Here is a 26,427-nt window from a genome sequence, read left to right on the forward strand (position 1 = left end):
GGGACATCGAGGGGGCGGGGTTGAGCGGGGGAGACTTTTTGCACCGGTGAATCGTAATATAACATAAACAAATTTAAATGAACTTGGATTATGATGCAGACACACTGAAAAATAAGTTTAATCTAACCTTACACTAAACTCAATTCTAATTTTGTTTTAAATTTTGATACCTTTCTTCTCCCGGGTTGGCTCTTTTTGCCCCGCCTCCACCCTGACTTTCACTATCGATGGGCTGTTTGCTTTTGTATTCGCTTCAAAATATTCCGAAAATGATGCACACAAAAGTCCTCACAATAGGATAACACACGACCACTTGCCAACGAGTAGTAATATATACTCCTCGTATTAGCGATCGCTAACACAGAAAAAAAAACACTGAAAAAAATGCAACGCTCCGCCCAGTGCTCGTAGATATCGGTTATACACGAAAGAGATGCGGCAAAAAAGACGCTAAAATCATAAAAAGCCTCATGTCTTGGCCACCTGGCTTTCTCTCATCTCGAAATTTGTCTCGTATCTCGAGATAATTATTTGCTCTTAATTTTACTCGTATCTCGAATTGCTCGTATGTCGAGGTACCACTGTAATTCGGCATGGAAATGAAAAAGTTTTCGACGGGAAATATTGCCAAGTGAATTGTTGCTCCACCTCATTTCACTATGCAATCAAGAGGCTCCACAGGTTGCCCCCCGGGCCGCCAAAATGCATTGGGTCCAACTTCCCATTATTTCAGAAACAACACCATCTCGTTTCATTTGTTTAAAGAGCACTTGGCGTCCGAGCCCGAAGTGAAAAGGAAATAGATTTAATGACTTTTCTGCTTTGTGAAAGAATGGCAGCCCGTGGCAATATGTACATTTGCTAATGGAGTGTGGCTGCAAAATGTGACATGCAGGAGAAAAAAAAAACAGCTGTGGAATCACTGATAAGACTTTGGCTTTATATGATATGTATCGTAAAAGCAACAGGACTGATTTTACAGATAATGATGTTAACTGCTCCATCATTTACAATCAGTGTTAAGACTTTGATCTGCTTGTATCCCATTCATAATTCAGGTTGTTCAAACAAGGACAGTGAATGGCAAGCAGTCAAATAATTACTGTTGAAAAGGATTTGCCTCTGAAGCAACACTGTCTGAATTTAAGGCCAAATGTGTATCCAAATCAGATAGGAATTGTATACAGTGGTACCTCGACATACGAGCACCCCGACATACGAGCAATTCGAGATACGAGTAAAATTTAGAGCAAATAATTATCTCTAGATACGGGACAAATTTCGAGATACGAGAAAGCCAGGTGTCCAAGACATGAAAGGCTGTTTATGATTTTAGCGCACTGTCTTTTTTGCCACATCTCTTTCGTGTATAACAGATATCTACGAGCACTAGGCGGAGCATAGCCTTTTTTTCAGTGTTTTTTTCCCGTCACTCAGCGCGAATGGCGTAGGGATTGCTAGTACGAGGAGTATATATTACTTCTCGTTGGCAAGTGGTCGTGCGTGATCCTATTGTGAGGACATTTGTGTGCATCATTTTCGGAATATTTTGAAGGGAATACAAAAGCAAACATCGATAGTGAAAGTCAGGGTGGAGGCGGGGCAAACAGCCAACCCGGCCGGGAGAAGAAAGGTAAACTTAAACCCTCTGCTCAACAAATGTAGTTTTATAATGTTTAAACCCTGTTTTTTCAGAGGGTTGGAACAAATTAATTAGTTTTTAGTTCATTTCAATGGGAAACGTTCGTTCGAGTTAGGAGAATATCGACATACGAGCTCAGTCCTGGAACGAATTAAACTCTTATCTCGAGGTACCACTGTATCTTGTATCTACACCCTCAATTACATCTTTGCAATACCTAAATAACACCCCCCAGTGAATAGGAAAAAAAGCACCCCGCGGCCATTCAGAACTGCGTTAAATATCATCTAAAATGCTACATTAGCGGTGCATCGACCATTAAATAGGAAAATGATTGCAGACTGCATCCAGAGACCAACTATGGAGTTATATTTAAACCAACAAGGAGGAAGATTGTTGTTGTCTAAATAAACATTACGGGATGCTGGATTTATACTGTTTCATAAAGGAATCAAAGGAAATGAGTGGTGTTTTGCTATCATGAAACACAACATGAGATGGAACTTTTAAACCTAAAGTGGGAACTATCCTAGATGTATGCTAAACTAATGGCTAATATTCAATTTATGAAGTGACAATCCAGCCCTTACTTCATTTTTTACTCGATTTATTTTATTTATTTGTGTGTGTGTGTGTGTGTGTTTGAGAAAATGCAAAACCAAAAGTTTAAAGAAAGGAAAGTCAAGAGATAAGTACAAATCTTGGAATGTTTTTGCTCAACTTTTACCATGTCCCTAAGCGAGGCAGTTTGCTTCTGCTTTCAAGTCCAGAATAATTTTATGAAGCTGCTTCATTTAAAGTCCCTGAATGGATTCCCTCCCCAACATCTATTTATGCTTCTTCCGGTGTGGAAGATACATTAGTGCAATGAAAGGTTGAAGAAGTCGATGCATTCAGAGGAGCAGATAATTTTTTTTTTTTTTGCAAGCAGATAATCCCATGAATTTACACTTGACTCACGCCTTTTAACCGGTAGAGCGCAAATGAATTCAAATGCAGCCACTTAAATTTAAGCACCGTGCCATTTCTCAGAGAAACGCACTTTACAGTGAGAAATATTTGATGATTTGAAAAGCAGCGGTCCGTCTTAAAACTTTCTCGGCTGTTTGGGTACGTGTTGGTGCTCGGTCATTTCATTTCAGAGGCCTCTGCTAAAATGACCTTTAGCCTTTGACACTTGCAACACACACCCTTTTCCTCACCTCCCCAGCATTTATTTGCCACCCCGCATTTTGGGTCGCCCTGTTTGTTTGATAGCTGGGCGTTTATTTGGCACATAAATCAGTAACCAAACACCTTATTTTTCAGACTATAAATTGCACCTGAGAATGTTATACAGTGGTACCTTGAGTTACGAGTTTAATTCGTTCTGGGACTGAGCTCGTATGTCGATTTTCTCGTAACTCAAACGAACGTTTCCCATCTAAAAACAAATAAATTTGTTCCAACCCTCTGAAAAAACACCTAAAACAGGATATTGCCTTGGCAACAATGTTTTATTTGTTCTAATTCACAATCTATTAACAAAGTATCAAATAACTAGTGGTTTAATAGTATACTAAAATGTGTTTAATAGAACTCAAATTTGACGGATTTCGCAGGGGGAGAGAGAGATGAACAGAGAGAGGGGCGGGGACATTTTGCACGGCAACGAGCTCGTAAGATCACATAAACAAATTTAAATGAACTTTGATTACGATGCAGACACACTCAAAAATAAGTTTAATTGAACCTAACACTAAACTTAATTCTAATTTTGTTTGACATTTTGATACCTTTCTTCTCCCGGGTTGGCTCTTTTTGCCCCGCCTCCACACTGACTTTCAGTCAATATCGAGGGTTGTTTGAGTTTATATTCCCAAAATATGCACACAAATGTCCTCACAATAAGATAACGCACGACCACTTGCCAACGAGAAGTAGTATATACTCCTCTCGTATTAACGAACAAACTCCGCCATTCACACTGACTAACGGGAAAAAAACACAGAAAAAATGCAACGCTCCGCCCAGTGCTCGCATAGACATTACGAAGAGGAAGTTGCGACTAGAGACATTACACGAGGGAGTTGCGGGGAAAGAGACAGTGGCCATTATGTTCTTATGAGCAGCAACTCGTGTCCGCTGTCTGCTCGTATATCAAAATGTGTCTCGTATCTCAAGACAAATATTTGCCCGAAATTTTACTCCTTTCTCGAATTGCCCGTATGCCGGGCCACTCGTATGTCGAGGTACCACTGTACTCTACTACTTCAATGTCAAATTACACTAATATTCATATAAAGTGTGATGGCTTACCCACAATGAAACAAATGATTGAAGAACCAATGCCATCTTTTTACTGAGACTCTTGCAGGCTCAGCCAAGCCATGAAAAAAAAAAAGTATAAGTTATCCTCTGAAAAATGTTGTACTAAATCTAAGTCACGTTGCCAAAAAAGTGGACTTACCTTGTCTGAAGGGGTATATAATGACATAATTTGCAGGGTGGATATGTACTTTCATCCATCAAACTGCTGAAGACAGCCATAGATTATATTAACGGTCAATTTGGAGGCCATAATTGGTTAAACGTAGTGGCGTAACAGCGAGATGGTCTTCATATTCGTCCTGTCTAATGTGTCTGATTTAGTTGTCACCACTTGAATGTACCTCGTAGTTTATTCATGTGGACACGGGATTATGCTCGCGCTCTTCTGTTCTAAAGATTTCAATTAAATAATTTACAGCTCCAGAGGGCACCAGCTCTTGAGTTTGCCGTCTCTTTATTGCGTAAGCATCGACTGCTTGGGCCCAAAAGTAGCATCGCATGGTAGTTTATTACATCTCCAGCTTTGTTTGCACAGTAAGCAATATGAGGGAGAGGAGACTGTCTCTTTATTGACAGTTTAAGGCAGGTCAGTGTTTTAAATCAGACATAAAAGATATTGTTTTTTTGTTGTTCTACTGACACAAACCTATGAAAGAGATAAACCAAAGCTAGAAAAAAAAATCGTCTGGCAGTTTGAGGAACAAACAAGACTGAATTAATGAGTCCCACGCGTGTTTTCCTTGTGCTTGTACTCTAACAATATACAGGTGTTTGTTCGAGTATTCTCTAAACAGTTGCTGTTGTGAATATAATTAACGATATTTGAAGTCTTTTTGGTTGTATTTTTAGCAAATCAGAAAGTAGAAAGTCTTGTAACAAAAATGGACAAGTTTTCCTATTTGTACTTGGGTAGATCAATAAACAAAATGCAAAAACATGGTTTTTATTTTACCACTTTTCTTAGGGTTACCTGCCTGCCAATGCTGAGAGGCGGGAGAATGTCTTGCAGAGGAAGAGACAGGAGTATTTTGGCTTCATCCAACAGTACTACGACTCCCGCAATGACGAGCACCACCAAGATACATACAGACAGGTGTGCATGCATTTATATTATTATTATATTACCACGCTCAAAAATGTTTATTTTAGCTTTTTTAAAATATATTTTTAGATTTTACAAAATGATTTTTGAACTAAACAGAAAAAAAATGATTAAAAATTACAATTATAGATTTAAAAGGGGGAAAATCAGGAAATTTAATATACATCTATACTCTTCATTTTAATTTGATCCTAAAACAGAAAGTCGGCACTCATGATTTACTTTCCCGGGCCACACAAAATGAAGCGGCGGTCCAGATTTGGACCCCGGGCCGGCACTTTTACACATGTGCCCTATTTTATGTTCCTGGCAGAATTAGCGAAATCATTTATTTGACAAAAAAGGTTTCTCCTCATTCCATCTCACCCATTTATTTGACAAAAATAAGCAGTCCTCTTTGGCTTTGAAAACATCCACATTTTCCTTTGTTGATGTTCCAGTTTATTCCAAACTCATAACACACATCTGGGTGAGCGAAGCCTTGTAATATTTCATCCAATTGCCCCTGAATTGCTTGCCAGCTTGTTTCCACAATGACCTGGATTGTGTCTAAAGACATTATTTTTGAGGACTGATGTGCTTGTTTGAATGTATACGTGTGTACCTTTTAATATTTTTATCTCTTTTTTTGAGACTGCGCGGATGTGATCTTATGAGCCAAATCAAGACATAAAGTCCAAAGGTGTCAGCCAGTTCCACCAAAATTTGACAAAAACTTCTCCATAGATTTCCAATGGGAGATTTATGCCGCTATAACTTTTCCATTCAATCTACAGTGGTACCTCGAGATACGATCTTAATTCGTTCCGGGACTGAGCTCGTATGTCGATTTTCTCGTAACTCAAACCAACGTTTCCCATAGAAATGAACTAAAAACAAATTAACTCGTTCCAACCCTCTGAAAAAACACCCAAAACAGGAAATTGGATTGGAAAAAATGTTTGATTTGTTCTAATTTGCCATCTATTAACAAAGTAACAAATAACTAGTGGTTTAATATTACTAAAATGTGTTTAATAGTACTAAAATTAAACGGATTTCGAAGGGGGGAGAGAGAGACGGACAGAGAGAGGGGGGATTTTTGCACGGCAACACGCTCGTAACATAACATAAACAAATTTAAAATTTACTTGGATTACGATGCAGACACACTCAAAAATAAGTTTAATCGAACCTAACACTAAACTTAATTCTAATTTTGATACCTTTCTTCTCCCGGGTTGGCTCTTTTTGCCCCGCCTCCACACTGACTTTCAGTCAATATCGAGGGTTGTTTGAGTTTGTATTCCCTTCAAAATATTCCCAAAATGATGCACACAAATTTCCTCAATAGGATAACGCACGACCACTTTCCAACAAGAAGTAGTATATACGCCATTCGCACTGACTAACGGGAAGAAAAAACACTGAAAAATTGCAACGCTCCGCCCAGTGCTCGCAGATACATTACACGAGGGAGTTGCGGGGAGAGAGGCAGTGCCCATGATGTTCTTATGAGCAGCATCTCGTGTCCGCTGTCTGCTCGTATATCAAAATTTGTCTCGTATCTCAAGATAAATATTCGCCCGAAATTTTACTCGTATCTCGAATTGCTCCTATGTCAAGGTACCACTGTAATTAATTTTCAAATTGGACCTGCAAAAAATATCCATCTATTATTTCATCCCTCCCCACTCCAATTCGATTGGACGTCTAACGCAGTCTATGGGCGCCAGTGTCTTAACAAGGAACTCACCCGAAAATGGGTCCCCTGGCAATTTCTCCATCAAATGAATTTCCTAGTTACATATTCAGAGCGTTTGGATATTTTATTTTTTGTCTTAGCACCAAGTTATGAGTTTGAAGCCGCCTGATGTTAAACTTTTTATATGCACGGAAGGCAATTAAATCTGGGCAATTATTTTTTTGCGAGGCTTTTAGATCTCTTTTGCCATTTAATTTGATGAGGCATTTGGGACCGCGAACCCACGCAATAAACTAAATCCCGATGCAAGGTGCACAGCGAGATTTCATTGACGGATGTTGGCGAACACGCCGTTTGTGCATCTTTGTATCTAAAACTCTTTCTTCCATGTCAGATCCAAATAGACATTCCTAGGATGAGTCCTGAGTCTTTGGTACTACAACCAAAGGTGACCGAGGTAAGGGTGGTCAGGGCTGTGAGTACTCCTTCCCTACCTGGTTGGATCTGTAATAAGCAATAATCAATCAGGCACAATCTCCGCTGTCCCAATGGGCTTGGCTCCAGCCTGCTCTGCATCCATTTTTTTTTACTTTTTTGTCTCCCTTCTCAGAGTTCTGTCCGCCTGTCATGTCGCTCGCCCGCTGGGGTGCGCTCCGAAATTAGCGTACTTTTAACGGAGGCCGCTGAGTGCCCGCTAACTGTCGCGCAGCCCGCTGTCTGATCTGTGCTAACCTGCCCGTTTGCTTCAGTTTGTCTTTTTTTGTCTTCCCTTTCTCTCTCTGCAGATTCACATAGACATACCGAGAACTAATCCTCTTATTCCTCTTTTTCAACAAGCTTCTGTCCAAGAGGTGAGATCCCCCTTTGCTCGATTCTTACTCCTTTGCACGCATGTTATCTCACTTAGTGTTCCTTTCTAAAAAGGGGTGTCATTCAGTCACTATTTTTGCTTAGTTTTTATTGGCTATGTCAGGTAAAAAGTGGCTCATTGTCTTAGGTTATTATTTAATGGATTCACTCCCTTTGACAGTGGTCTATACATCCAAGAAGAAGGACAGGAAAGGCTAGGGTAGGACAGGGCAGGGTGTTCTATTCTTAACTCCAATAGGTTAGCTATTGTTCTCGATAAGTCAACAAAACTTCAGAACCTTTGGCCTCAGAGGGAATAAAAACGAGACTACCGTATTTTCACGACTATACGGTGCATTGCATTTTTAGCCGCAGTGTCAATAACGAGTGCTATTTCTGTATTTTACACACACACACAGGACGCACCGTTTTTATAGACGCAGCCAGGCATGGCAAAACATACACCAGCTTAAACATACACGCTACACCCACACGCTAAAAACACGTTTTTAAAAAGGCAACAGAAGGAAAACTGAATTTGGTTGTACTTCATTTAGCCATTTTACAATGTACTCACGTCATCATCACCCACAAATCCATCAAAGTCCTCATTTTCTGTGTCCGAATTGAACAATTGTCCAAATGAGTCATCGAAAACGCTGAGTTTTATACGTTCGTCCAGGCGGCCACAATCCATTCGCAAATAGTAGCTAGCTGGTAGCTGGCATAACTTTTCCAACGGTGCTTTCCATGCTTCGTCATGCTGTGTTGATGTTGATGTATACAGGCCACAATCCATTGGGTTTATTGACAAAAGAACGACATATCCCAGCAGTCACTGCGCAGTACTTTTTCTGCGGGAAAATAGTAGAGTCGGGGGCTGCTTGCCGTAGTTGAGAGCTGTAGAGGATGGTGTATCCTATCGACTGATTAATTTTATTTTATCGTGATAACAATTTTAGTATTGGTCCATATATAAAGCTCACTGGATTATAAGGCGTCCTGTCTATTTTGGAGAAAATTTAAGACTTATGTGCGCCTTGTACTCGTGAAAATACGGTACCTTTTGTGCTTCTATTGTTAAAGAATACGACTCAAAGCTGAAATCCATCAAATCAAATGAAAAGACTGTATGATATGTATCATGTATGCCCCCCGTTCAGATAAACTTGGTTTTCCCTTTGCCACTGTGAGCAAAATGAAAGCCACAAGCATTGATTTGAATCATTCCAGCCACCATCACGCGCTCCCGCCATATATTTCCCAATGCAGCAGACTCCAGGGGGCCTTTTTATATGGTTATGCGTTCTGCAGTTCCACCTGAAAATCAACTCTGCTTCATTTTATGCAGTTGTTTGTTTCTCCAGCTTGCACCCCCCACTCGGGGGGCGCTGTGAAATTTAGGCAGTCAACAGTCTGTTCCATATCAGGCAGAGCGGGATATTGAAGTAGTTCTGCAGGGACTTCATAAGTGATACCTAAGTGTTTGTTTGGTTGGTTTTCAAACAGTAGGATGACTTCACATTGGAAAGATTAGTACAGTAGTACCTCGAGATACGAGCTTAATGCGTTCCGAGACTGAGCTCCTATGTCGATTTTCTCGTAACTCCAACGAATAGAAATGAACGGAAAAAAAATCATTCGTTCCAACCCTCTAAAAAAACACCCAAAACATCATATTGGATTGGAAAAACAATTTTATTTGTTCTAATTCGCCATCTATTAACAAATTAACAAATAACTAGTGTTTTAATAGCACTAAAATTTGTTATATAGTACTAAAATTAGACGGATTTCGTGGAGGGTAGAGAGATAGGGACAGAGAGGGAGGGTGGGTGGCCAGACTTTTAGCACGGCAATGCGCTCGTAACATACATAACATAAACAAATTTAAATGAACTTGGATTACGATGCAGACACACTCAAAAATAAATTTAATCTAACCTATCGATGCAACCTATCGAGGGTTGTTTGCTTTTGTCTTCCCTTCAAAATATTCCCAAAATGATGCACATAAATGTCCTCACAATAGGATAACGCACGACCACTTACCAATGAGAAGTAGTATATACGCCATTCGCACTGACGAACGGGAAGAAAAAAACAATCCATTACCACACCACAAGCAGCAAATCTAATAATGTGAAGCCTTTTTTTTTATTAAACCAAATTGCTAGATTTAGTCGCTCTCAGCTTTTGATTCTAATGTACATTTTCATCTGAAGTTTACTGTAACTATAAACATAAAAGCAGATAATTCTCCATGCCAACGGCGGGCTACACACAAAACAGCAAGTTTAGTTTCCATATGTAGGTGCTTATTATGTGCCTCTGATATATAACGATGGGTTTATTTGCTTGTAATACAACTGCGTAGGCAGGAGATGATGCTTTTTTTTTTAACTTGGAGCACTTCTCTGTGTAGGAGCAAACGTGAAATATGCATGTCAGCTTTTGAGGCAGCATGAAAAGAAAAGTGCCATTACCCACCCCCCTTTTTTTGCTGGCAATGGCGCCTCTGTTTGATGGATGGGGCTTTGATAAAGGTGTGGAGGCAGGTAAGGGGACAGACCAGAGGCGAGTTTTACGTCTTCCAATCAGCCCTGCCTGCTTTAACAGTGATTGAACTTATTTGAATAATACAAACACCACAAAAAGGCATGTCAACATGTCTGTGTTTTCCATAACACAATGAGCTATGAGGTTATTTAGAAAGTGACAGCAACATGACATACTCTCCTTTATAGAAAAAAAAAAGATGCTCGATGGGTATGATGCAGGAAAGGTGCGGGTAGATGTATGTGTACTTCAGTGGAAATCCATTTGTGCGAGGAAAACAAACCCAGGATTCAGCCTCATCTAATTCACCTGGACTGACAGCGTATGTTGGACCACTCAAATGGGTAAAGCTTGCCATAATACATCAAAATGAACAGGGATTTTCAACAACAACAACAACAACAACAACAATCACAGAAAAATCGTCTCAAATGATGCTTAGTCGGTGGGTTGTTTTTTTTTTCCGATGAACTCAAGGCAGTCGTTTCAGCCAAACTCCCACTGCAAAGCAACGTTCTTATTAAATTCCATTTCTTTTTGCAAGCTTGGCATGCTTCACATTATTCTTATGGCCCACATGTTGACTCACGTGCATGGCTCACAAATTTAGACTTTGACTTTTTTTAAATATTTTTTTTAATATAGAACTGTTGGCTGGTTTAGTTCAAATCCATGTGAAGAGATTGAACATGCACTTGTTGACATTCTGTCTCTTCCTCAGATATTTGAACGCATTCTATTCATCTGGGCCATCCGCCACCCGGCCAGTGGCTACGTGCAAGGTATCAACGACCTGGTCACGCCATTTTTTGTGGTCTACGTCTTCGAGTACATCGGTGAGTCAACTTGAAATTTCTTGTATATCAATTGTTATAATTATAGTCTTAACTTTTATGTTGTTATATGTACAGTGGTATAAAAAAAAAACAAAGGCTAGCTCAACTGTACTGTCCAGTAGTACCTTGAGATACGAGAGCCAAAAAGATTGCTCCGATTGCACAAAGGTTTCAGCAACCCGGCCGGGATATTCTTTTCAACATCCGCTATAAAATGATTGCTTTTAAAAGTGATGCTCAATATATTACGGGCATGTTTTTGTAGTCTTAACGTGCTTCAATTTGTTTCCCCCAACTTTTTCAATTTATTTATAATACAAGGAACAATTGAAATCTCTGCAGGGAACGTTGCACGCTCCAACCACTGTCGCATAAGTGCTGGCTGACACGCAAGAGGTTGGAGATTTTGGAGCCTCTATTTTAATCCCCCTTTACCACCCCCATTTGTGATAACCTTTAGTTTTGGTTATTCCAGCAGCACTTTGCACATAAAGAGCACAATGGCCGCAGTATAAAAAGCCAGTCTGGCTAAAGCTAGAACATTTTCTTTAATTGCTTCCTCTTCCCCAACTGACCCAAGACATAATGGAAGCTCGTATTTGGGATCAGCAAATGTACTCCAAGTGTGCGCACTTCTTTCATCGTAAAGTCTTCTTTGCTTTTTACTTCTGCTCTCTCATTCTGCACCTCATTCTATTTGTTCTGCCAGCCTAAGTGGGTGCGACCTTAGACCGGGGCTTCAAAGCATCGCGCCGCCTTGCCGTGCACTGATGAGGCGCGAACAACGCGCACAACTAACAAACCTTTTTGACGTGCCGGGTACGCTATTGATGTTGTCGCCAAGAGACGCGTTCTCCGACACGAAGCTGACATTAGCGGGGCTCTACTTTTGGTTTATGTAGTGAAAGAGTAGGAGGTGTGAGATTCAATCTCAGCCCACATTTTTTCCCCACTTTTCATTTCATTTTCTTCTCTTGTCTCTGTTACATAACAATCCACCGTCAATATGAACACATTTTGTGTAGGCTTAAAGTAGCCACTATCACAGTAGTAGTTAGCTAAGACACTCTAATTAAATGATAAAATCTCTTCAAAGAATGTTAAAAACAATACATATGGCACGTTCAAAGCATCAGGATTTTTCTGACCTTTTCTCTAGGCTTCATACCAACTACAGGGGTACCTCGAGATACGAGCTTAATTCGTTCCGGGACTGAGCTTGTATGTCGATTTTCTCGTAACTCAAACGAACGTTTCCCATTGAAATGAACTAAAAACAAATGAATTGGTTCCAACCCTCTGGGAAAACACCAAAAACAGGATATTGGATTGTAAAAAATGTTTTATTTGTTCTAATTCACCATCTATTAACAAAGTATCAAATAACTAGTGGTTTAATAGTATACTAAAATGTGTTTAATAGAAGGATTTCGAAGGGGGGAGAGAGAGAGACGGACAGGGGGGGGGGGCTGTTTGCACGGCAATGCTATCGTAACATAACAAACAAATTTAAATGAACTTGGATTACGATGCAGACACTCAAAAATAAGTTTCATCTAACCTTACACTAAACTTAATTCTAATTTTGTATTAAAGTTTGATACATTTCTTCTCCCGGGTTGGCTCTATTTGCCCTGCCTCCACCCTGACTTTCACTATCGATGGGCTGTTTGCTTTTGTATTCCCTTCAAAATATTCAGAAAATGATGCACACAAATGTCCTCACAATAGGATTACGCACGACCACTTGCCAACGAGAAGTCGTCGATATAACTTTAATTTGGCTAATCTGGTATCACGTGGATGTGAAATTTATTTTTCGACCTCTGTGACATTTGTGACCCTCGGCACCCCAGATTTCAATCACCTTTTCCATTTTGTATGCAAGTTTGATAATCACCTCATTCGTCCTTGCGTTATCTTTCACAGATACATCATTCAATACAATCATCCGTCAATACCAAATGAAAAAAGGCAAATTACATAAGTCAAATGGTGTGATTATTCACATTTTGTCTTTCGGCATGGCAGTAAAAATCATGTGTCAAACGCCGCATTGAACATTGTTGTTTATCCCCCTAGACTGTGAAGCAATTTAGCTGCTTTTTTCTCCTTTCAAAGGGAAATTGATTTAGAGCGTCTGCCGTTGTCGTTTCCAATTTTCTGAGCTGTTTCGTTAGCTTTTGTCTGTTCTACCTTGCACACCATTAGTCCAGCGTAATAGTTATATAGTTTAGCTCGGTGCAGGCTTTAATTGATCTGGAACCAGATCCATATTGTAATCTACATGCTGGTGTTGAAATCGAGGCACTCTGAATGACAGCAGGGGAGATGCTGGGGAAAATGGCGTCTTTGGGAATCACAGCTTTCAATCATTTTTTCTGCATGGGGGAAACTGATGCCTATTTTTTTCGTCTGGAGGAGCTCAGGTACAAAAGTCTCCTAATTTTCTTTCTCGTTTTACAAAGTCGTTGAATTAGTCCGTTATTCAGGTCCTCTAATGAAGATTGAATATATCACAGTCACGCCATTTGCCCTCTTTTTAAAAAATATTCAATAAATGGCAGAAATCTTAAAAATACTAAGTCTCGATAGACACCATTCTATGTGCTGTTGTACCATTTACATCAGCATAATGACATACAAGACAAGACTAATGTGTAAAGAAAACGCAATTGCTGTCGCTTATTCTTAAAAGATTCCTTTTAGACCAAATTAAATGTTGTATTTTATCCTGCACAATGACGATACATGTCTGCATGTTGCGACGGAGGCTCCAAATGCGCGACAGGGGCATTTCATGTGAAGGTCCATTCTCACTTGCAAATTTAGTAGCTGGAACATGTCAACGATGTCTCTCTATTTGGATTAGTCTTCAACTGTCAAGAATCCAGGCACTCCGTCGAATAATCCAGCGGTATAACCCGAGCGACAGTATTTTTAAACAATATGCGAGTATTTTCGGAAGTTGATTGGATTATCGCCATCTGCCGGAATCCAAGTCAAAGCAATTTAAGAGTCCTTTGTAGATCTTCATTGTGAACTCAGATCAACAGTCCTCGGCCTGGAACATGGTGTCCTATCCGAGTCAATAGTCCTGAAAACAATTAAATGTCCTCGAAGCCAGCTGCCTCAAGCTTCATAAGAATGATTTAATAATATGCACATATTCCCTATCTGCCCCAATATGCACATATATAATAACATCCCAGAATAACCCCAACACTTCACATGACATTCACCAGATGTTTCAATTATGTTTTGGTCGATTTAATGATTTTTGTCTCTGTAGCTTGGCCTCTAACTACGTATATTCATAAACAACATTGACAGATAAGAATAGATTCAGGGTGAGCTAGCATGTCTAGCGCAAGATCCTTATTGACTAATCACAAAGTGGCGTGCGTGACCCAGGCTTCAATTTTTTGTAGGATATAGTATCTATCCAAAGTTGCTCCCACTTTTAAAATCTTTCCACCTCACTGAATCGGAACTTAGTTTGATGAAAGCGCTAAAACCGAGCCGCCGACTTGGATGAGTGTACATTAATTTCATAGCCACCAGATTTTTATAATAGCCTTTTCCAAAGAAACTATAATGAATGCGAATGAGGTCATTCGAAACAAAAGGGACGGCGACATGTTTCTCCCTCGCCATCATCCTTCCTATTGCTACGCCTACTTACTAGACTTTGGTCTGTTTCAAGCCTGGGTCTAATTGTTTGTTTGTGTTTTGTACGTATTCTAAAGGCTGTTGCTGTTCTACTTTTACTTACTCTAATTCTTCCAACTTTAATGATTCAATGAGATTATTCACTGTCTTCTCCCAGACATTCACCCCACCAATTTGTATTACTCTCACATCCCAAACAATGTTCTATAGGCTTTAGAATGCAATCACCCCCTTTCTGGAGTTAAGTAATAGAATTGAGACCAGTTGAAATTGAATAAGCCGCACAGTTTTGACCCCCTTGTCTCTGTCTCCACCCATCAATCGCCAAAATCTCTGGCTGTTCATATAGGGTAATATTCTACTATTCGCATTGTTGATGGCGCCTCCTTTTTGTAATAGCTTGAGGTTTACGTGTGGTTTTGCGGCTGTATTGTGCAGTGGTACCTCAAGATACGAGCTTAATTCGTTCTGGGACTGAGTTTGTATGTCGATATTCTCGTAACTCAATCGAACGTTTCCCATTGAAATGAACTAAAAACAAATTAATTCCTTCCAATTGGAATTGGAAAAAATGTTTTATTTGTTCTAATTTGCCATCTATTAACAAAGTATCAAATCACTAGTGTTTTAATATTACTAAAATGTGTTTAATAGTACTAAAATTACACGGTTTTCGAAGGGGGGAGAGAGAGAGACGGACAGAGGGGGGGTTACACGACAACGCTATCGTAACATAATATAAACAAATTTAAATGAACCTGGATTACGATGCAGACACACTCAAAAATAAATTTAATCCAACCTAACACTAAACTTAATTCTAATTTTGTTTGACATTTTGATACCTTTCTTCTTGGATCTTTTTGCCCTGTCTCCACACTGACTTTCAGTCAATATCGAGGGTTGTTTGAGTTTGTATTCCCTTCAAAATATTCCCAAAATGATGCACACAAATGTCCTCACAATAGGATAACGCACGACCACTTGCCAACGAGAAGTAGTATATACGCCATTCGCACTGACTAACGGGAAAAACACTGAAAAACGCTCCGCCCGGTGCTCGCAGAGACATTACAAAGAGGGATTTGCGGGGAGAGAGACAGTGTCCATGATGTTCTTATGAGCAGCCTCTCGCGTCCGCTGTCTGCTCGTATATCAAAATTAGTCTCGTATCTCAAGATAAATATCTTGCCAAAAGTTTACTCTTATCTCGAATTGCTCGTATGTTGGGGCACTCGTATGTCGAGGTACCACTGTATTCTGAAAAACAAGACAAGGTGGAATTTGAGTTTTTTCAAAGGGCAAGTGAAGACATATCAACCAATGAATCTGGAAATCAATAGACTTGGTTCCATCCCTCAATGTTAACAGATATTAACTAGTTCTTCTTAATGAAATCCAATAGCACTCAGGAATTCAGAAGAAATAGGTCTGTCAAAGAGTGATGTATCTGCCGTGAATAATCATCGTGGAGTATTGAATATTTTTAGATTAAGTTAATTACTTGACTATAAAAAGGATTCATATGAAACTCGCCATGAACGTCGTTCTCGTTCCCGCTCTGTCACTGCTCTTTTGTCGTGACAGAAAAATAGGTTTTTATCTTCGGATGCATTGCGCTTGACCTGATGCAATTGAACGCAACTGTCACAATCCACCTTGTTTAGGTGGGTTGTGTCATGAACTGCAATATATATACGAGTGGAAACACATTTCACAGAGGTTGATTTGCATGGATATGCGTCTGCACAAAGGGACAATGATGGTGCAAAAAGAAAAATCAACAAAGAATCATAATACCGAGCCACCAGACACATTAATTCCAACTGTGATGAGGCATTTCATAGCCCTTCAGCTTCACTTTTTCTATCCTCAAACGTGTCTGCTACTCCGAATAATGTCAGTGTACCGCTGTTCCCCTAATGTGTTTTATTCCCAACTAAACCCGCAGATTACACACCGTAATGACTTAATGGACTTGACTTGCAGCATCTCAAGAAACTCTTGTCAGCTCCCAAATGTGTCCAGTGTATTACGGATGCAGATTTACTATGCTTAAGCTGGAAAGAACATCAAAAAGAGATTAAGCTTCTGTATTTTTTTTTCATTGTCAGAACTAGGAAAAGAAGCCTCCATTTGAAACAGAAATAGGACACTGAAAATTATAACAATATTATGCTAAATCAGTACTGTATACAGTGGTACCTCGACATACGTGCGTTATCCTAATGTGAGGACATTTGTGTGCATCATTTTGGGAATATTTTGAAGGGAATACAAAAGCAAACAACCCTCGATAGGCTGCATCTGAAAGTCAGGGTGGAGGCGCGCAAATAAAGCTAACCCGGGAGAAGAAAGGTATCAAACTTTAATACAAAATTAGAATTAAGTTTAGGGTACGGTTAGATTAAACTTATTTTTGAATGTCTGCATCTTAATCCAAGTTCATTTAAAATTGTTTATATTATGTTACGACAGCGTTGCCGTGAAAAAAAAAACCTCTCTCTCTGTCCGTCTCTCTCTCTCCCCCCTTCGAAATCCGTATAATTTTAGTACTATTAAACACATTTTAGTAATATTAAACCACTAGTTATGTGTTACTTTGTTAATAGATGGTGAATTGGAAGAAATAAATATTTTTTTTCCAATCCAATATCCTGTTTTTGGTGTTTTTCAGAGGGTTGGAACGAAATAATTAGTTTTTAGTTCATTTCAATGGGAAACGTTCCTTCGAGTTACAAGAATATTGACATACGAGCTCAGTCCCGGAACGAATTAAGCTCGTATCTCGAGGTACCACTGTAAATTTGCTCCTGAGGAAAAAGTGGGAAAAATGATAAATATAGCAGTTCATGCGTCATTATCGCTCTTCCCTTTTCTGTCCTTCTGCAAGCCCTACAATAGCACAGAACTCTATTTCACCCCTCTCTCACTTGACATTACTCTGGTGACAGGATTTAGAAGACATGCGGAATCAATTGGAATTGTATATGTTGCGCCCTCGGCCAATATGACAGCAAATGGAACCTCAGCACTAGTGGAGATATTTGCGCCGCTCAATTAACATGATGTGGTAGCCTTACTCAACATTAAACACTTTGAGTTTCTTCTCACAAGAAACAATCTCACCCCAGGGTAAGTGGGTCATTATCTGCGGCGCATAGACAGATTTGGTATTAGAATCTGTATTCTATTTCATGTCAAGGACTTACATTATCTTGCCAACAGCTCAAGTGTCTGCTGTTTGGTGTATGGACATGAGTATCGCTGCGTGGCTAATGCAAGATGGGGTGATTTGGTGGCCCAAGGGTTTATTGCTAGTAAGGTTTGATACTGGGGACGCAGTGTAGATAAGCTTGTCATGTCCAAGAACTATCAAATGATAGCATGAACTTTCCTTCTTGCCTCTGATGCTGCGCTCAAACAGGCTTAGTTTTGTCACGGGACAAGGCGTCGCTCACACATACGCCCGTTGCCAAATGCCGTTTTGTGTTCAGACCGACCTTTGCGTCGCTACAAGTTGAAGTCTGCCTACCCCAAACAACTTCCGGTCCATGTGATGTAAAAATATTGAAGGTGGGACATATAAAAAGACCCTAACGGCATAACTTAAGGTTCTTAAATTCTCATAGTCTTATGACGCTACGATAAAAAATATTGCCCCTGCTCTGAATGCATGTATAAAACAATGTGTTCATACATGTATGTTAAAAGACTCTATTTAGCCTGTTCTTTATTTTGGTGCCTTTTTTGGACCGTGCAACTTGTACTCCAGCGAGACTTAGTTGAAAAATACGTAATCGGTTTATTTCTCTCGGGTTTGAAGATGATCCTTTCAAGTGTAGCGAGACTTTTCTAACACATCTTGTCTTGCTACCTCATTTTTGTCAGTCTAATCTCGCGGTGGTCTCCTGCTGTGTTGCCATGCGTCACGGCTATGAGTCAAAGTGTTGGTCACACCCATTCTTGTCAGGTTGAGTCGCACCTTAATGATGCGACAGCTTCAATGCCACCTCTGGAAAATGTGTGTCGCTCATTAACACTGATGTTACAGCACTAATTGCGCTTCCACAAACTTGCATGTTTCACAAGCGCCCTCATCTCCAAGTGTTAGGCCTCAAGCTTTAGCACTTGAAACATGTAACATGTTTGCAATTTTAGAATTAATAGAAAGTCAGTCAAACAACTGGATTAATCCTGAGCCGACGCTGTAAATGATAAATGACTGCACCGCTTGCTTTCATCTTATCGATGATAAAATTCAGTTTGGATAATGTCGTTTCTCTCTGATGGTTTAAAACACCGCCTTGTCCGTGAATAATTTGACCGAACAGATGATTGTCAGATAGAATGTTATTCTATCTCCCCCTCCCGCCCCCTCAATTTATGGTTACATCAGGTTAAATTAGGTCTTTTATCATCTTACATCACATCACCTTGTGGTCTGTAGTCGTAGAGGGCAGATGGCGATACTGGTTGTGAGCACGCATTTCGGCGCCAGCGATCCGTCTCCCGAGGTGTGACCCGTCTCTGTGTGCCAGCCTGTGCCAAGTGCTCACAGCTGGCCGCTACCAAGCAGTTGGTCTCGGTGGACATGTTGGCCCCCCACCTCCACCGCCCACCCATCGATAGGACAAACAGAAATAAGCCCTGGGGCTTGGCCCTAGCCGTACCCCTGGCCAGTGGATTGACCAGATATGAGAGGAGGCTAACAGCTTGGAGAAATGGGATAATGTCGCGAGTCGGGTGGGAAATCAGTTCTAAAATTGATGCTAAGACTATTATGAGTCAGGGGAAGGTTTTTGGGTGTCACTCTGGTTAAAGTCGTATTGGTTCTTTACCGTATGTTATGTGTTCCAAAATGTAAGACTCCTTTTCAAGAAAATCATTTGAAAACATTGATTCATAGACTCTCGCCTCGAATTTCCCAGATTTTTATTGGTAAATCATTCCTACGGATTGGTCATATTGGTTCTTTACCGTATGTTATGCTTTCCAATATTTAAGACTGCTTTTCAAGAAAATCATTTGAAAACATTGATTCATTGACTCTCGCCTCGAGTTCCCCAGATTTTTATTGGTAAAGCATTCCTACGGATTGGTCGTATTGGTTCTTTACCGTATGTTATGCTTTCCAATATTTAAGACTGCTTTTCAAGAAAATCATTTGAAAACATTGATTCATTGACTCTCGCCTCAAATTTCCCAGATTTTTATTCGTAAAGCATTCCTACGAGAGTCAGAACACATTTCATACACAGATGGGTGTTAGCTGTTCCTTTGTGTAATGGCACCCAACCAAAGTCACCCTTGAAGAGAATTTCAATGCATTTTAATATAATGGAGAGTAGAAGTATTTTAGGTTGAAAAACATCAAGTGTTTCTCCACATTGGTAAAGGCCGACTATTGCTTCTCGCGGCAATGTGATGCTTGTTGGATTATCAAACAACCAGGGCTATTACTCCGCCCTCTTTTCTGGTGGATCAAGTGCATTGTGACAAGTCAGCTACTTTGTGTTAAATCCTCAAACACTGGAGCAACAAAGCTTTTCTTTGAGCCTCATCAAGCGCAAGGCTGCTTGAAGTGCTTGACTGAGAATTTAACGAATGACATCAGGTTCAACTTTTGTGTGTGGTTTTCCAAAAGTAGACACAGAGGGCACTGTTGCCTCATTGCCCTCTCTGCAGCGACCATCCCGCTGGATGGGTTCAGTATCCGCACGCTTTCTAGCTCTTGCTGTTGTGTGCTCTTGTGGTTTTGATGAGCAATGCCCAATTCCAGGGTTTGATGTTATCCTTGTGGGCATTCCTTCTAATCAGCCCTGTCAAGGTTCACATTTTGGCAGTGAATGGTTAAGACTCAGCGGCGGTCCGTGAATTTTCTAGCGATCCCTTCAATCAATCCAACCCTCAAAAACTATTTTATGGCTATAAAACCTCTACTGCAGCTACAGCTTGCGACTTATAAAAAAATCATCAATAATAACCTCATACAATTGAAATATTATTTAGGAATTTAGCCATATTTTACTCAACCCAAATTATTTTTACCTGTACACAATATCCATCCTCTTTTCTTTCCTCCTTCTTTTCTATTGCCATCGAAGCTAATGCTGAAAGTCGAGCTTGTCCTGTTGTATTTCTGGCAAACATTTTTATTCGATTTAGTGCTGAAAATGTTCGTTCCTGGTTGTGACAGGCTTGCTTGCTTTGGAGTTGTCTGACCTTTCTTAATGATGTCCAGCTTTTTTTTCTTGAAAATGGCCTTGACAGTAAATCTGAAAACAAATCCATTTCTTCTCCTCTCTCCAGCCATTGCGGGTTGACAAAACCACTATTAAATCAACACAACAAGATATTTGCTTGTGCAGCTCGCTCCAGATACAGTTTGGTAGCTCTGGTTAGTCCACTCTATCACTAGCCAATCATAGTTGGTGAAAGCGATGACGTATCCCTACGCCTGCGAGAAGGCCTTGGTGTCACCAAATCGAATTCTGATTGGTTAAAGCAAGTTTTATCGACGCTTGTTTAATGCAGCAAAGCCTGCAGAACTGATTGTGAAGGCCTCAAGGCAGATTTCTGACCCTGGCAACAAATAATGGCAGAAATGTGATTGGTTAAATGCTTCAATATGAAAACACACATCTGTAAGCAGTCCAACCAGGGGGAAAAGCAATGAAAAGAAGCTAACAGACAATTTGGAATAATTTAATAAGTATTCATGGACAAAATATAATTAACATCAGTCTGTGATTCAGATATTTCTTAGGCCAGCAGAGAAGGCCTTGAAGGCCCTGATGGCACACCTCTGTTAAGACTTTAGGTTATGCGTTAGCTACTGATGCAGCAACAGTTGGAAGCACTTTATCAAATAACCGGCAATTCAAAAGTTAGTCAAAAAGACAAATGTATATAAAGGAGCGCATACTCTGTTAGTACCTTTTGTAGCTGTGCCCTGCTGTCAGCAACACCCTGTCAATCGTGCTGCCAGATCGAGCGTGCCCATTAAAGCCCTGACTACATTTTAGCCAGGTTGCCAAGGATACCAGCAGAGCTGCAAGGCAGAGTTGCCAGTACCCAGCGGCACATTTTATAATTCTTTTTGCTAAAGATGCCAACACATGCCTAACTATTTTTTCTTCTCTGTCGCTGACTAGCCTGCGTTCTGCCTTCCCGTCCCCTCTCTCGATCATGGCTAATAATTCCTGTCTTATCTGCTATGCACTGGCTGTCAGTGACTTATCAGAATTCTTTCAAAGCCCCACGCAGTCCGTCACACACTACTGCTGTTAATGACAAGTGACATCACCCACCCTTGTAGTCACTCTCTGAAAGAGGGACCGACTCTGGACTCGCTAAGCTTGAATATTTCCTTCACGTGACCGTTTTTAAACATCAGAGGCCCCCGTGTTCCAATCTTTTTTTGTTTTTCAAGCGCCATTTCTTTAACTAGCCCTCATATTTTTCCAAGATGGCCCCTCTACCTCGGTCACAGTCTGCAGAAGTTCCCCATCTTGCGGAAGACTTCCTGTGTGTGGTTCCAGTTTTATCCAACTATACAACGTCTTTTTATTGTCTGTATTCGTTTTTGCTACCACAACCAAGATGGCGCCGTTCAAGTGGCAGCCGGAGGTGGTAGCTCCGTCCGCTCTTGCTCGTTTTGTGTTTTTGATGCTTTTCTGTCTTAATGATTTGATTTGGTGACTCTTAATGAAACCATATACTTTGCTTTGCTTTGTACTTTGTGCTTTTTGCTTTGTTGTTCTGCAGCCTTTGCAACTGTATTGTCAAACTTCTAACTATGTGTAACTATGCCTTTCCTGTATCTGCATTCTCACCCTCTTGCTACTGTCACAATGACATTTCCCGAATACGGGATGAATAAAGTTATCCAATCCAATCTTGACGTCAGCCTCTCTTTGCAAGGCTTATTCTGACTCGCATGGTTTATTACATTGCCAGCGCTGAGTGTTTTCATGTATAACTCTGTTCACACTCTCTCCACTTCTCGCCTTCCTCCAGAGGAAGAAGTGGAAAACTTTGACGTGTCCAGTCTTCAAGAAGAGGCTCTGAGGAACATTGAGGCTGACAGCTTCTGGTGCATGAGCAAATTGCTGGACGGCATCCAGGTAAGCAGACCCGTCATTGTGTCTTCAAAAGATAAGGGGAGGGGGAGCGCTACCCTGCACAATTTACTATATATGCTGAATCTCCCAACTGTCTCCACCTACATGCTGCCCGAGGGGAAGATCTTCCAGTGTGGGCTATTGATACTGTGGTTGGTAGTAGGCGGAGAGCTTCCAGGCACTTCTTTCTCAGTGTAACTTTTTATTATGCTCGTGGACCGTATTTTATTCAGCGCTCGTGCTACAAATGCAGTTTGAACATTTTATCATTTTACACCTTATTTTCAAATCACTCTAAATCCTGAAAGTCGTAACTATTTTCCAATGCTACTTATAATCTACAGCATGTATTTTCATTAAGTACAGTGGTACCTCGGGATACGAGCTAAATTCGTTCCGGGACTGAGCTCGTATGTCGATTTTCTTGTAAATCAAATGAACGTTTCACATTAAAATGAAGTAAAAGCAAATTAATTTGTTTCAACCACCTGAAAAAACACCAAAAACAGCATAGGACTTTTTGCACGGCAACGTGCTCGTAAAATAACAAACAAATTTAAATGAACTTGGATTATGATGCAGACACTCAAAAATAAATTTAATCTAACCTTACGCTAAACTTAATTCTAATTTTGTTTGACATATTTATACCTTTCTTCTCCCGGCTGGGTTGGCTCTGTTTGCCCCGCCTCCACCCTGAGTTTCAGATGCAACCTATCGATGGTAGTTTGCTTTTGTATTCCCTTCAAATTATTCCGAAAATGATGCACACAAATGTCCTCACAATAGGATAACGCACGACCACTTGCCAACGAGAAGTAGTATATACACCATTCGCACTGACTAACGGAAAAAAATCATGAAAAAAATGCAACGTTCCGCCCAGTGCTCGCAGAGACATTACACGAGGGAGTCGCGACCAGAAAGACAGTGGCCATGATGTTCTTGTGAGCAGCCTCTCGCGTCCGCTGTCTGCTCGTATATCAAAATTTGTCTCGTATCTCAAGATAAATATTTGCCCGAAATTTTCCTCGTATTTCGAATTGCTCGTATGTCGGGCGACTCGTATGTCGAGGTACCACTGTACATAATATTCATTCACTATTTCTGTTGTAGCTTGTATCCCTATTATAGTATTTTAAACTGTACTGTGGCCCAGCAAAATTGTTCTCGAATCAAAAGGCTTTCAGATCTAATATTGCCCACCGGAAAGAATTAGGAAAAAGGAAAAACACTTAGCATATTTTTGGGACTATATACTGAAAAAAAAATTGCGACACCAGATGGCAGAAGATTAAATTAACCCGTGCGTCCATCATTATACATTTTGAAGGTATTCCAAGTCTGCCAATGGTTGAAATTGTGCACTCCCTGACGAAAGTAGAAACTGATATTATACATGTGCGAGTATTAATTCATTACGGTCAATTTGTAGGCGATTCATTTTCAAAATTAATAGTCACTGTGCCTGTGTTGTTCCTGAGGGAGGAAGCTGAAGTTGCAAGCTTACAAAGTAAGAGAGAAGAATGGAGCATGTGTCTGTGTGCGCATTGACGTCGGCGTCTCCATGCTTGTGTTTATTTGTGACCTTGGCTCCAAACTAATTATGTACGATGCATCGGGGAAGCCGCTTTCTCTCCGTCCTCCACCTTCCCTAATGCTTTTTAAACAATCCGGTGGAGGCTGAGTGCTTCAGCAGCGTAATTAGTTGGTGATCCTTTCTCTGACCGCGTCTCCAACCCGCTCACATTCTTTCAACTATACTGTGTCCTGAAGGTGGACGTCTAGGGGGTATAGAGGAAGGGAGTCTTGTCTGCATAATTACATTTATTCATTGGGTTTAAAAGGCCTCGTACACCCGCGGAAACTTGTCATGCTGTTTTGTTCCAGGCTAATTGCATCACTATGCGAACCAAAAAGAGGCCTTTGAATATGCTGAGTATTTGACTAAATTTGCATTATTTCCTCATTTTATCCATAAAAATGGGTTTTGGCATCATTTCATTGTGCATTTTTTAAAAAAGGTCAAGTTGACGGTAGACCTGTCGCGATTCCAAATCTTAGTGGGCGATATAATCTCTTGGAAATCATTGCCGATATGCGATAATATTGTCAGATTTAAAAAAAAACAACAACAACAACAACAACAATTTAACCACACATGCAACAGCTTACAGTGGTACCTCGAGATACGAGCTTAATTCGTTCCGGGACTGAGATCGTATGTCAATTTTCTCGTAACTCCAACGAATGTTTCCCATTGAAATGAACTAAAAACAAATTAATTCGTTCCAACCCTCTGAAAAAACACCAAAAACAGGATATTGGATTGGGAAAAATGTTATAATATATATATAAATACTAGAGCCAACCTGGGAGAAAAATGGTATCAAACTTTAATACAAAATTAGAATAACGTTTAGTGTAAGGTTAGATTCAACTTATTTTTGAGTGTCTGCATCGTAATCCAACTTCATTTAAATTTATTTGTGTTACGACAGCGTTGCCGTGAAAAAAACTAATTAAACTCTTATCTCGAGGTACCACTGTAGAAGTTTATTTTCATTTTTTTGGTCTGTCTCATGTCCAGATTCATTCCAACTAGTGTTTTGATTGTTCAAGTGGAATCCATTTGGTCGTTAAAATGGGTAAAGGCACTTCGACGTTGAGTGGCAGATTGAGTGGTAGACGTGTTCATCCTGCGCTCGTCTGTCCTGGCCCGACGCGAACGGCATTGTTAAATAGACAAACACTGCTGCGAGAGCGTGATCCCAAGCCTATCAACAAGATAAGCACGCTGTACTGCGCACAGTGAGCAGCCCATTTCCACATCAAACTGGCAGCTGGCAGTGGCAACATTGAGTCCCAACAAACATGTTTGAACTGCTTAATCCTCTTCACCCACATTCAAATAGTCGCTTCGTTACGGTAAAGTCATCTAATCCAATAAAATGATTCTACCTCTTGCCAGAAAGACCCTTGAAGAATTGAAGAATTACAATTAATTAGAGGATAAAATATGTGCAAAATGTGAATATATTTTATCCAGATTAGTCTATGTACACCATTTAATAGAGGTATTTTAAGTTGACTCCATATTTCCCTTATATTTCAAGCCGCTAATTACGCTTCCACTGTGCTAAATTGGAGAGTGCTTCCAGACAAGTTATCTAATTTAACTTATTACAATGGTTCCACATTTCCAATCAATTAAAGTAGTGCTGTCGAATCTGTCCGTTGATAGGCTGTTGCTGTAAATATTTTAAGGTACCGTATTTTCACGACTATACAGCGCATCGTATTTTTAGCCACAGTGTCAGGAATGAGTGCTATTTCTGTATTTTACACACACAAAGGATGCACCGTTTTTATAGACGCAGCCAGGCATGGCAAAACATACACCAGCTTAAACATACACGCTACACCCACACGCTAAAAACACGTTTTTAAAAAGGCAACAGAGGCAAAACTGAGTTCTGTTTTACTTTATTTAGCCATTTTACAATGTACTCACATCATCATCACCCACAAATCCATCAAAATCCTCATTTTCTGGGTCCAAATTGAACAATTGTCCAAATGAGTCATCGAAAACGCTGAGTTTTACGTTCGTCCAGGCGGCCACAATCCATTCGCAAATAGTAGCT

General features: G+C 40.2%; 1 protein-coding gene across 5 annotated transcripts in view; it reads left to right on the forward strand.

The window, feature by feature from the left end:
* Window positions 1–26,427, forward strand: part of tbc1d22a (TBC1 domain family, member 22a) — a 137,776-nt gene that overhangs the window by 19,496 nt on the left and 91,853 nt on the right. For 3 of the 5 annotated variants that reach the window (XR_013298308.1, XM_077593586.1, XM_077593585.1), the window contains 4 exons: window positions 4,917–5,045; window positions 7,524–7,589; window positions 10,868–10,982; window positions 22,677–22,783. Coding sequence is in view for 4 of the 5 variants with exons in the window: in XM_077593586.1 (XP_077449712.1) it covers window positions 4,917–5,045; window positions 7,524–7,589; window positions 10,868–10,982; window positions 22,677–22,783 (417 nt within the window). In the remaining variant the exon portion in view is untranslated. Of the gene's footprint in view, window positions 1–4,916; window positions 5,046–7,132; window positions 7,196–7,523; window positions 7,590–10,867; window positions 10,983–22,676; window positions 22,784–26,427 lie in introns of all 5 variants that reach the window. The other 2 variants (XM_077593587.1, XM_077593588.1) reach the window with 2 other exon arrangements.

The sequence above is a fragment of the Stigmatopora argus genome, chromosome 23, assembly GCF_051989625.1.
Source record: "Stigmatopora argus isolate UIUO_Sarg chromosome 23, RoL_Sarg_1.0, whole genome shotgun sequence".
NCBI classification, from domain to species: Eukaryota; Metazoa; Chordata; class Actinopteri; order Syngnathiformes; family Syngnathidae; genus Stigmatopora; species Stigmatopora argus.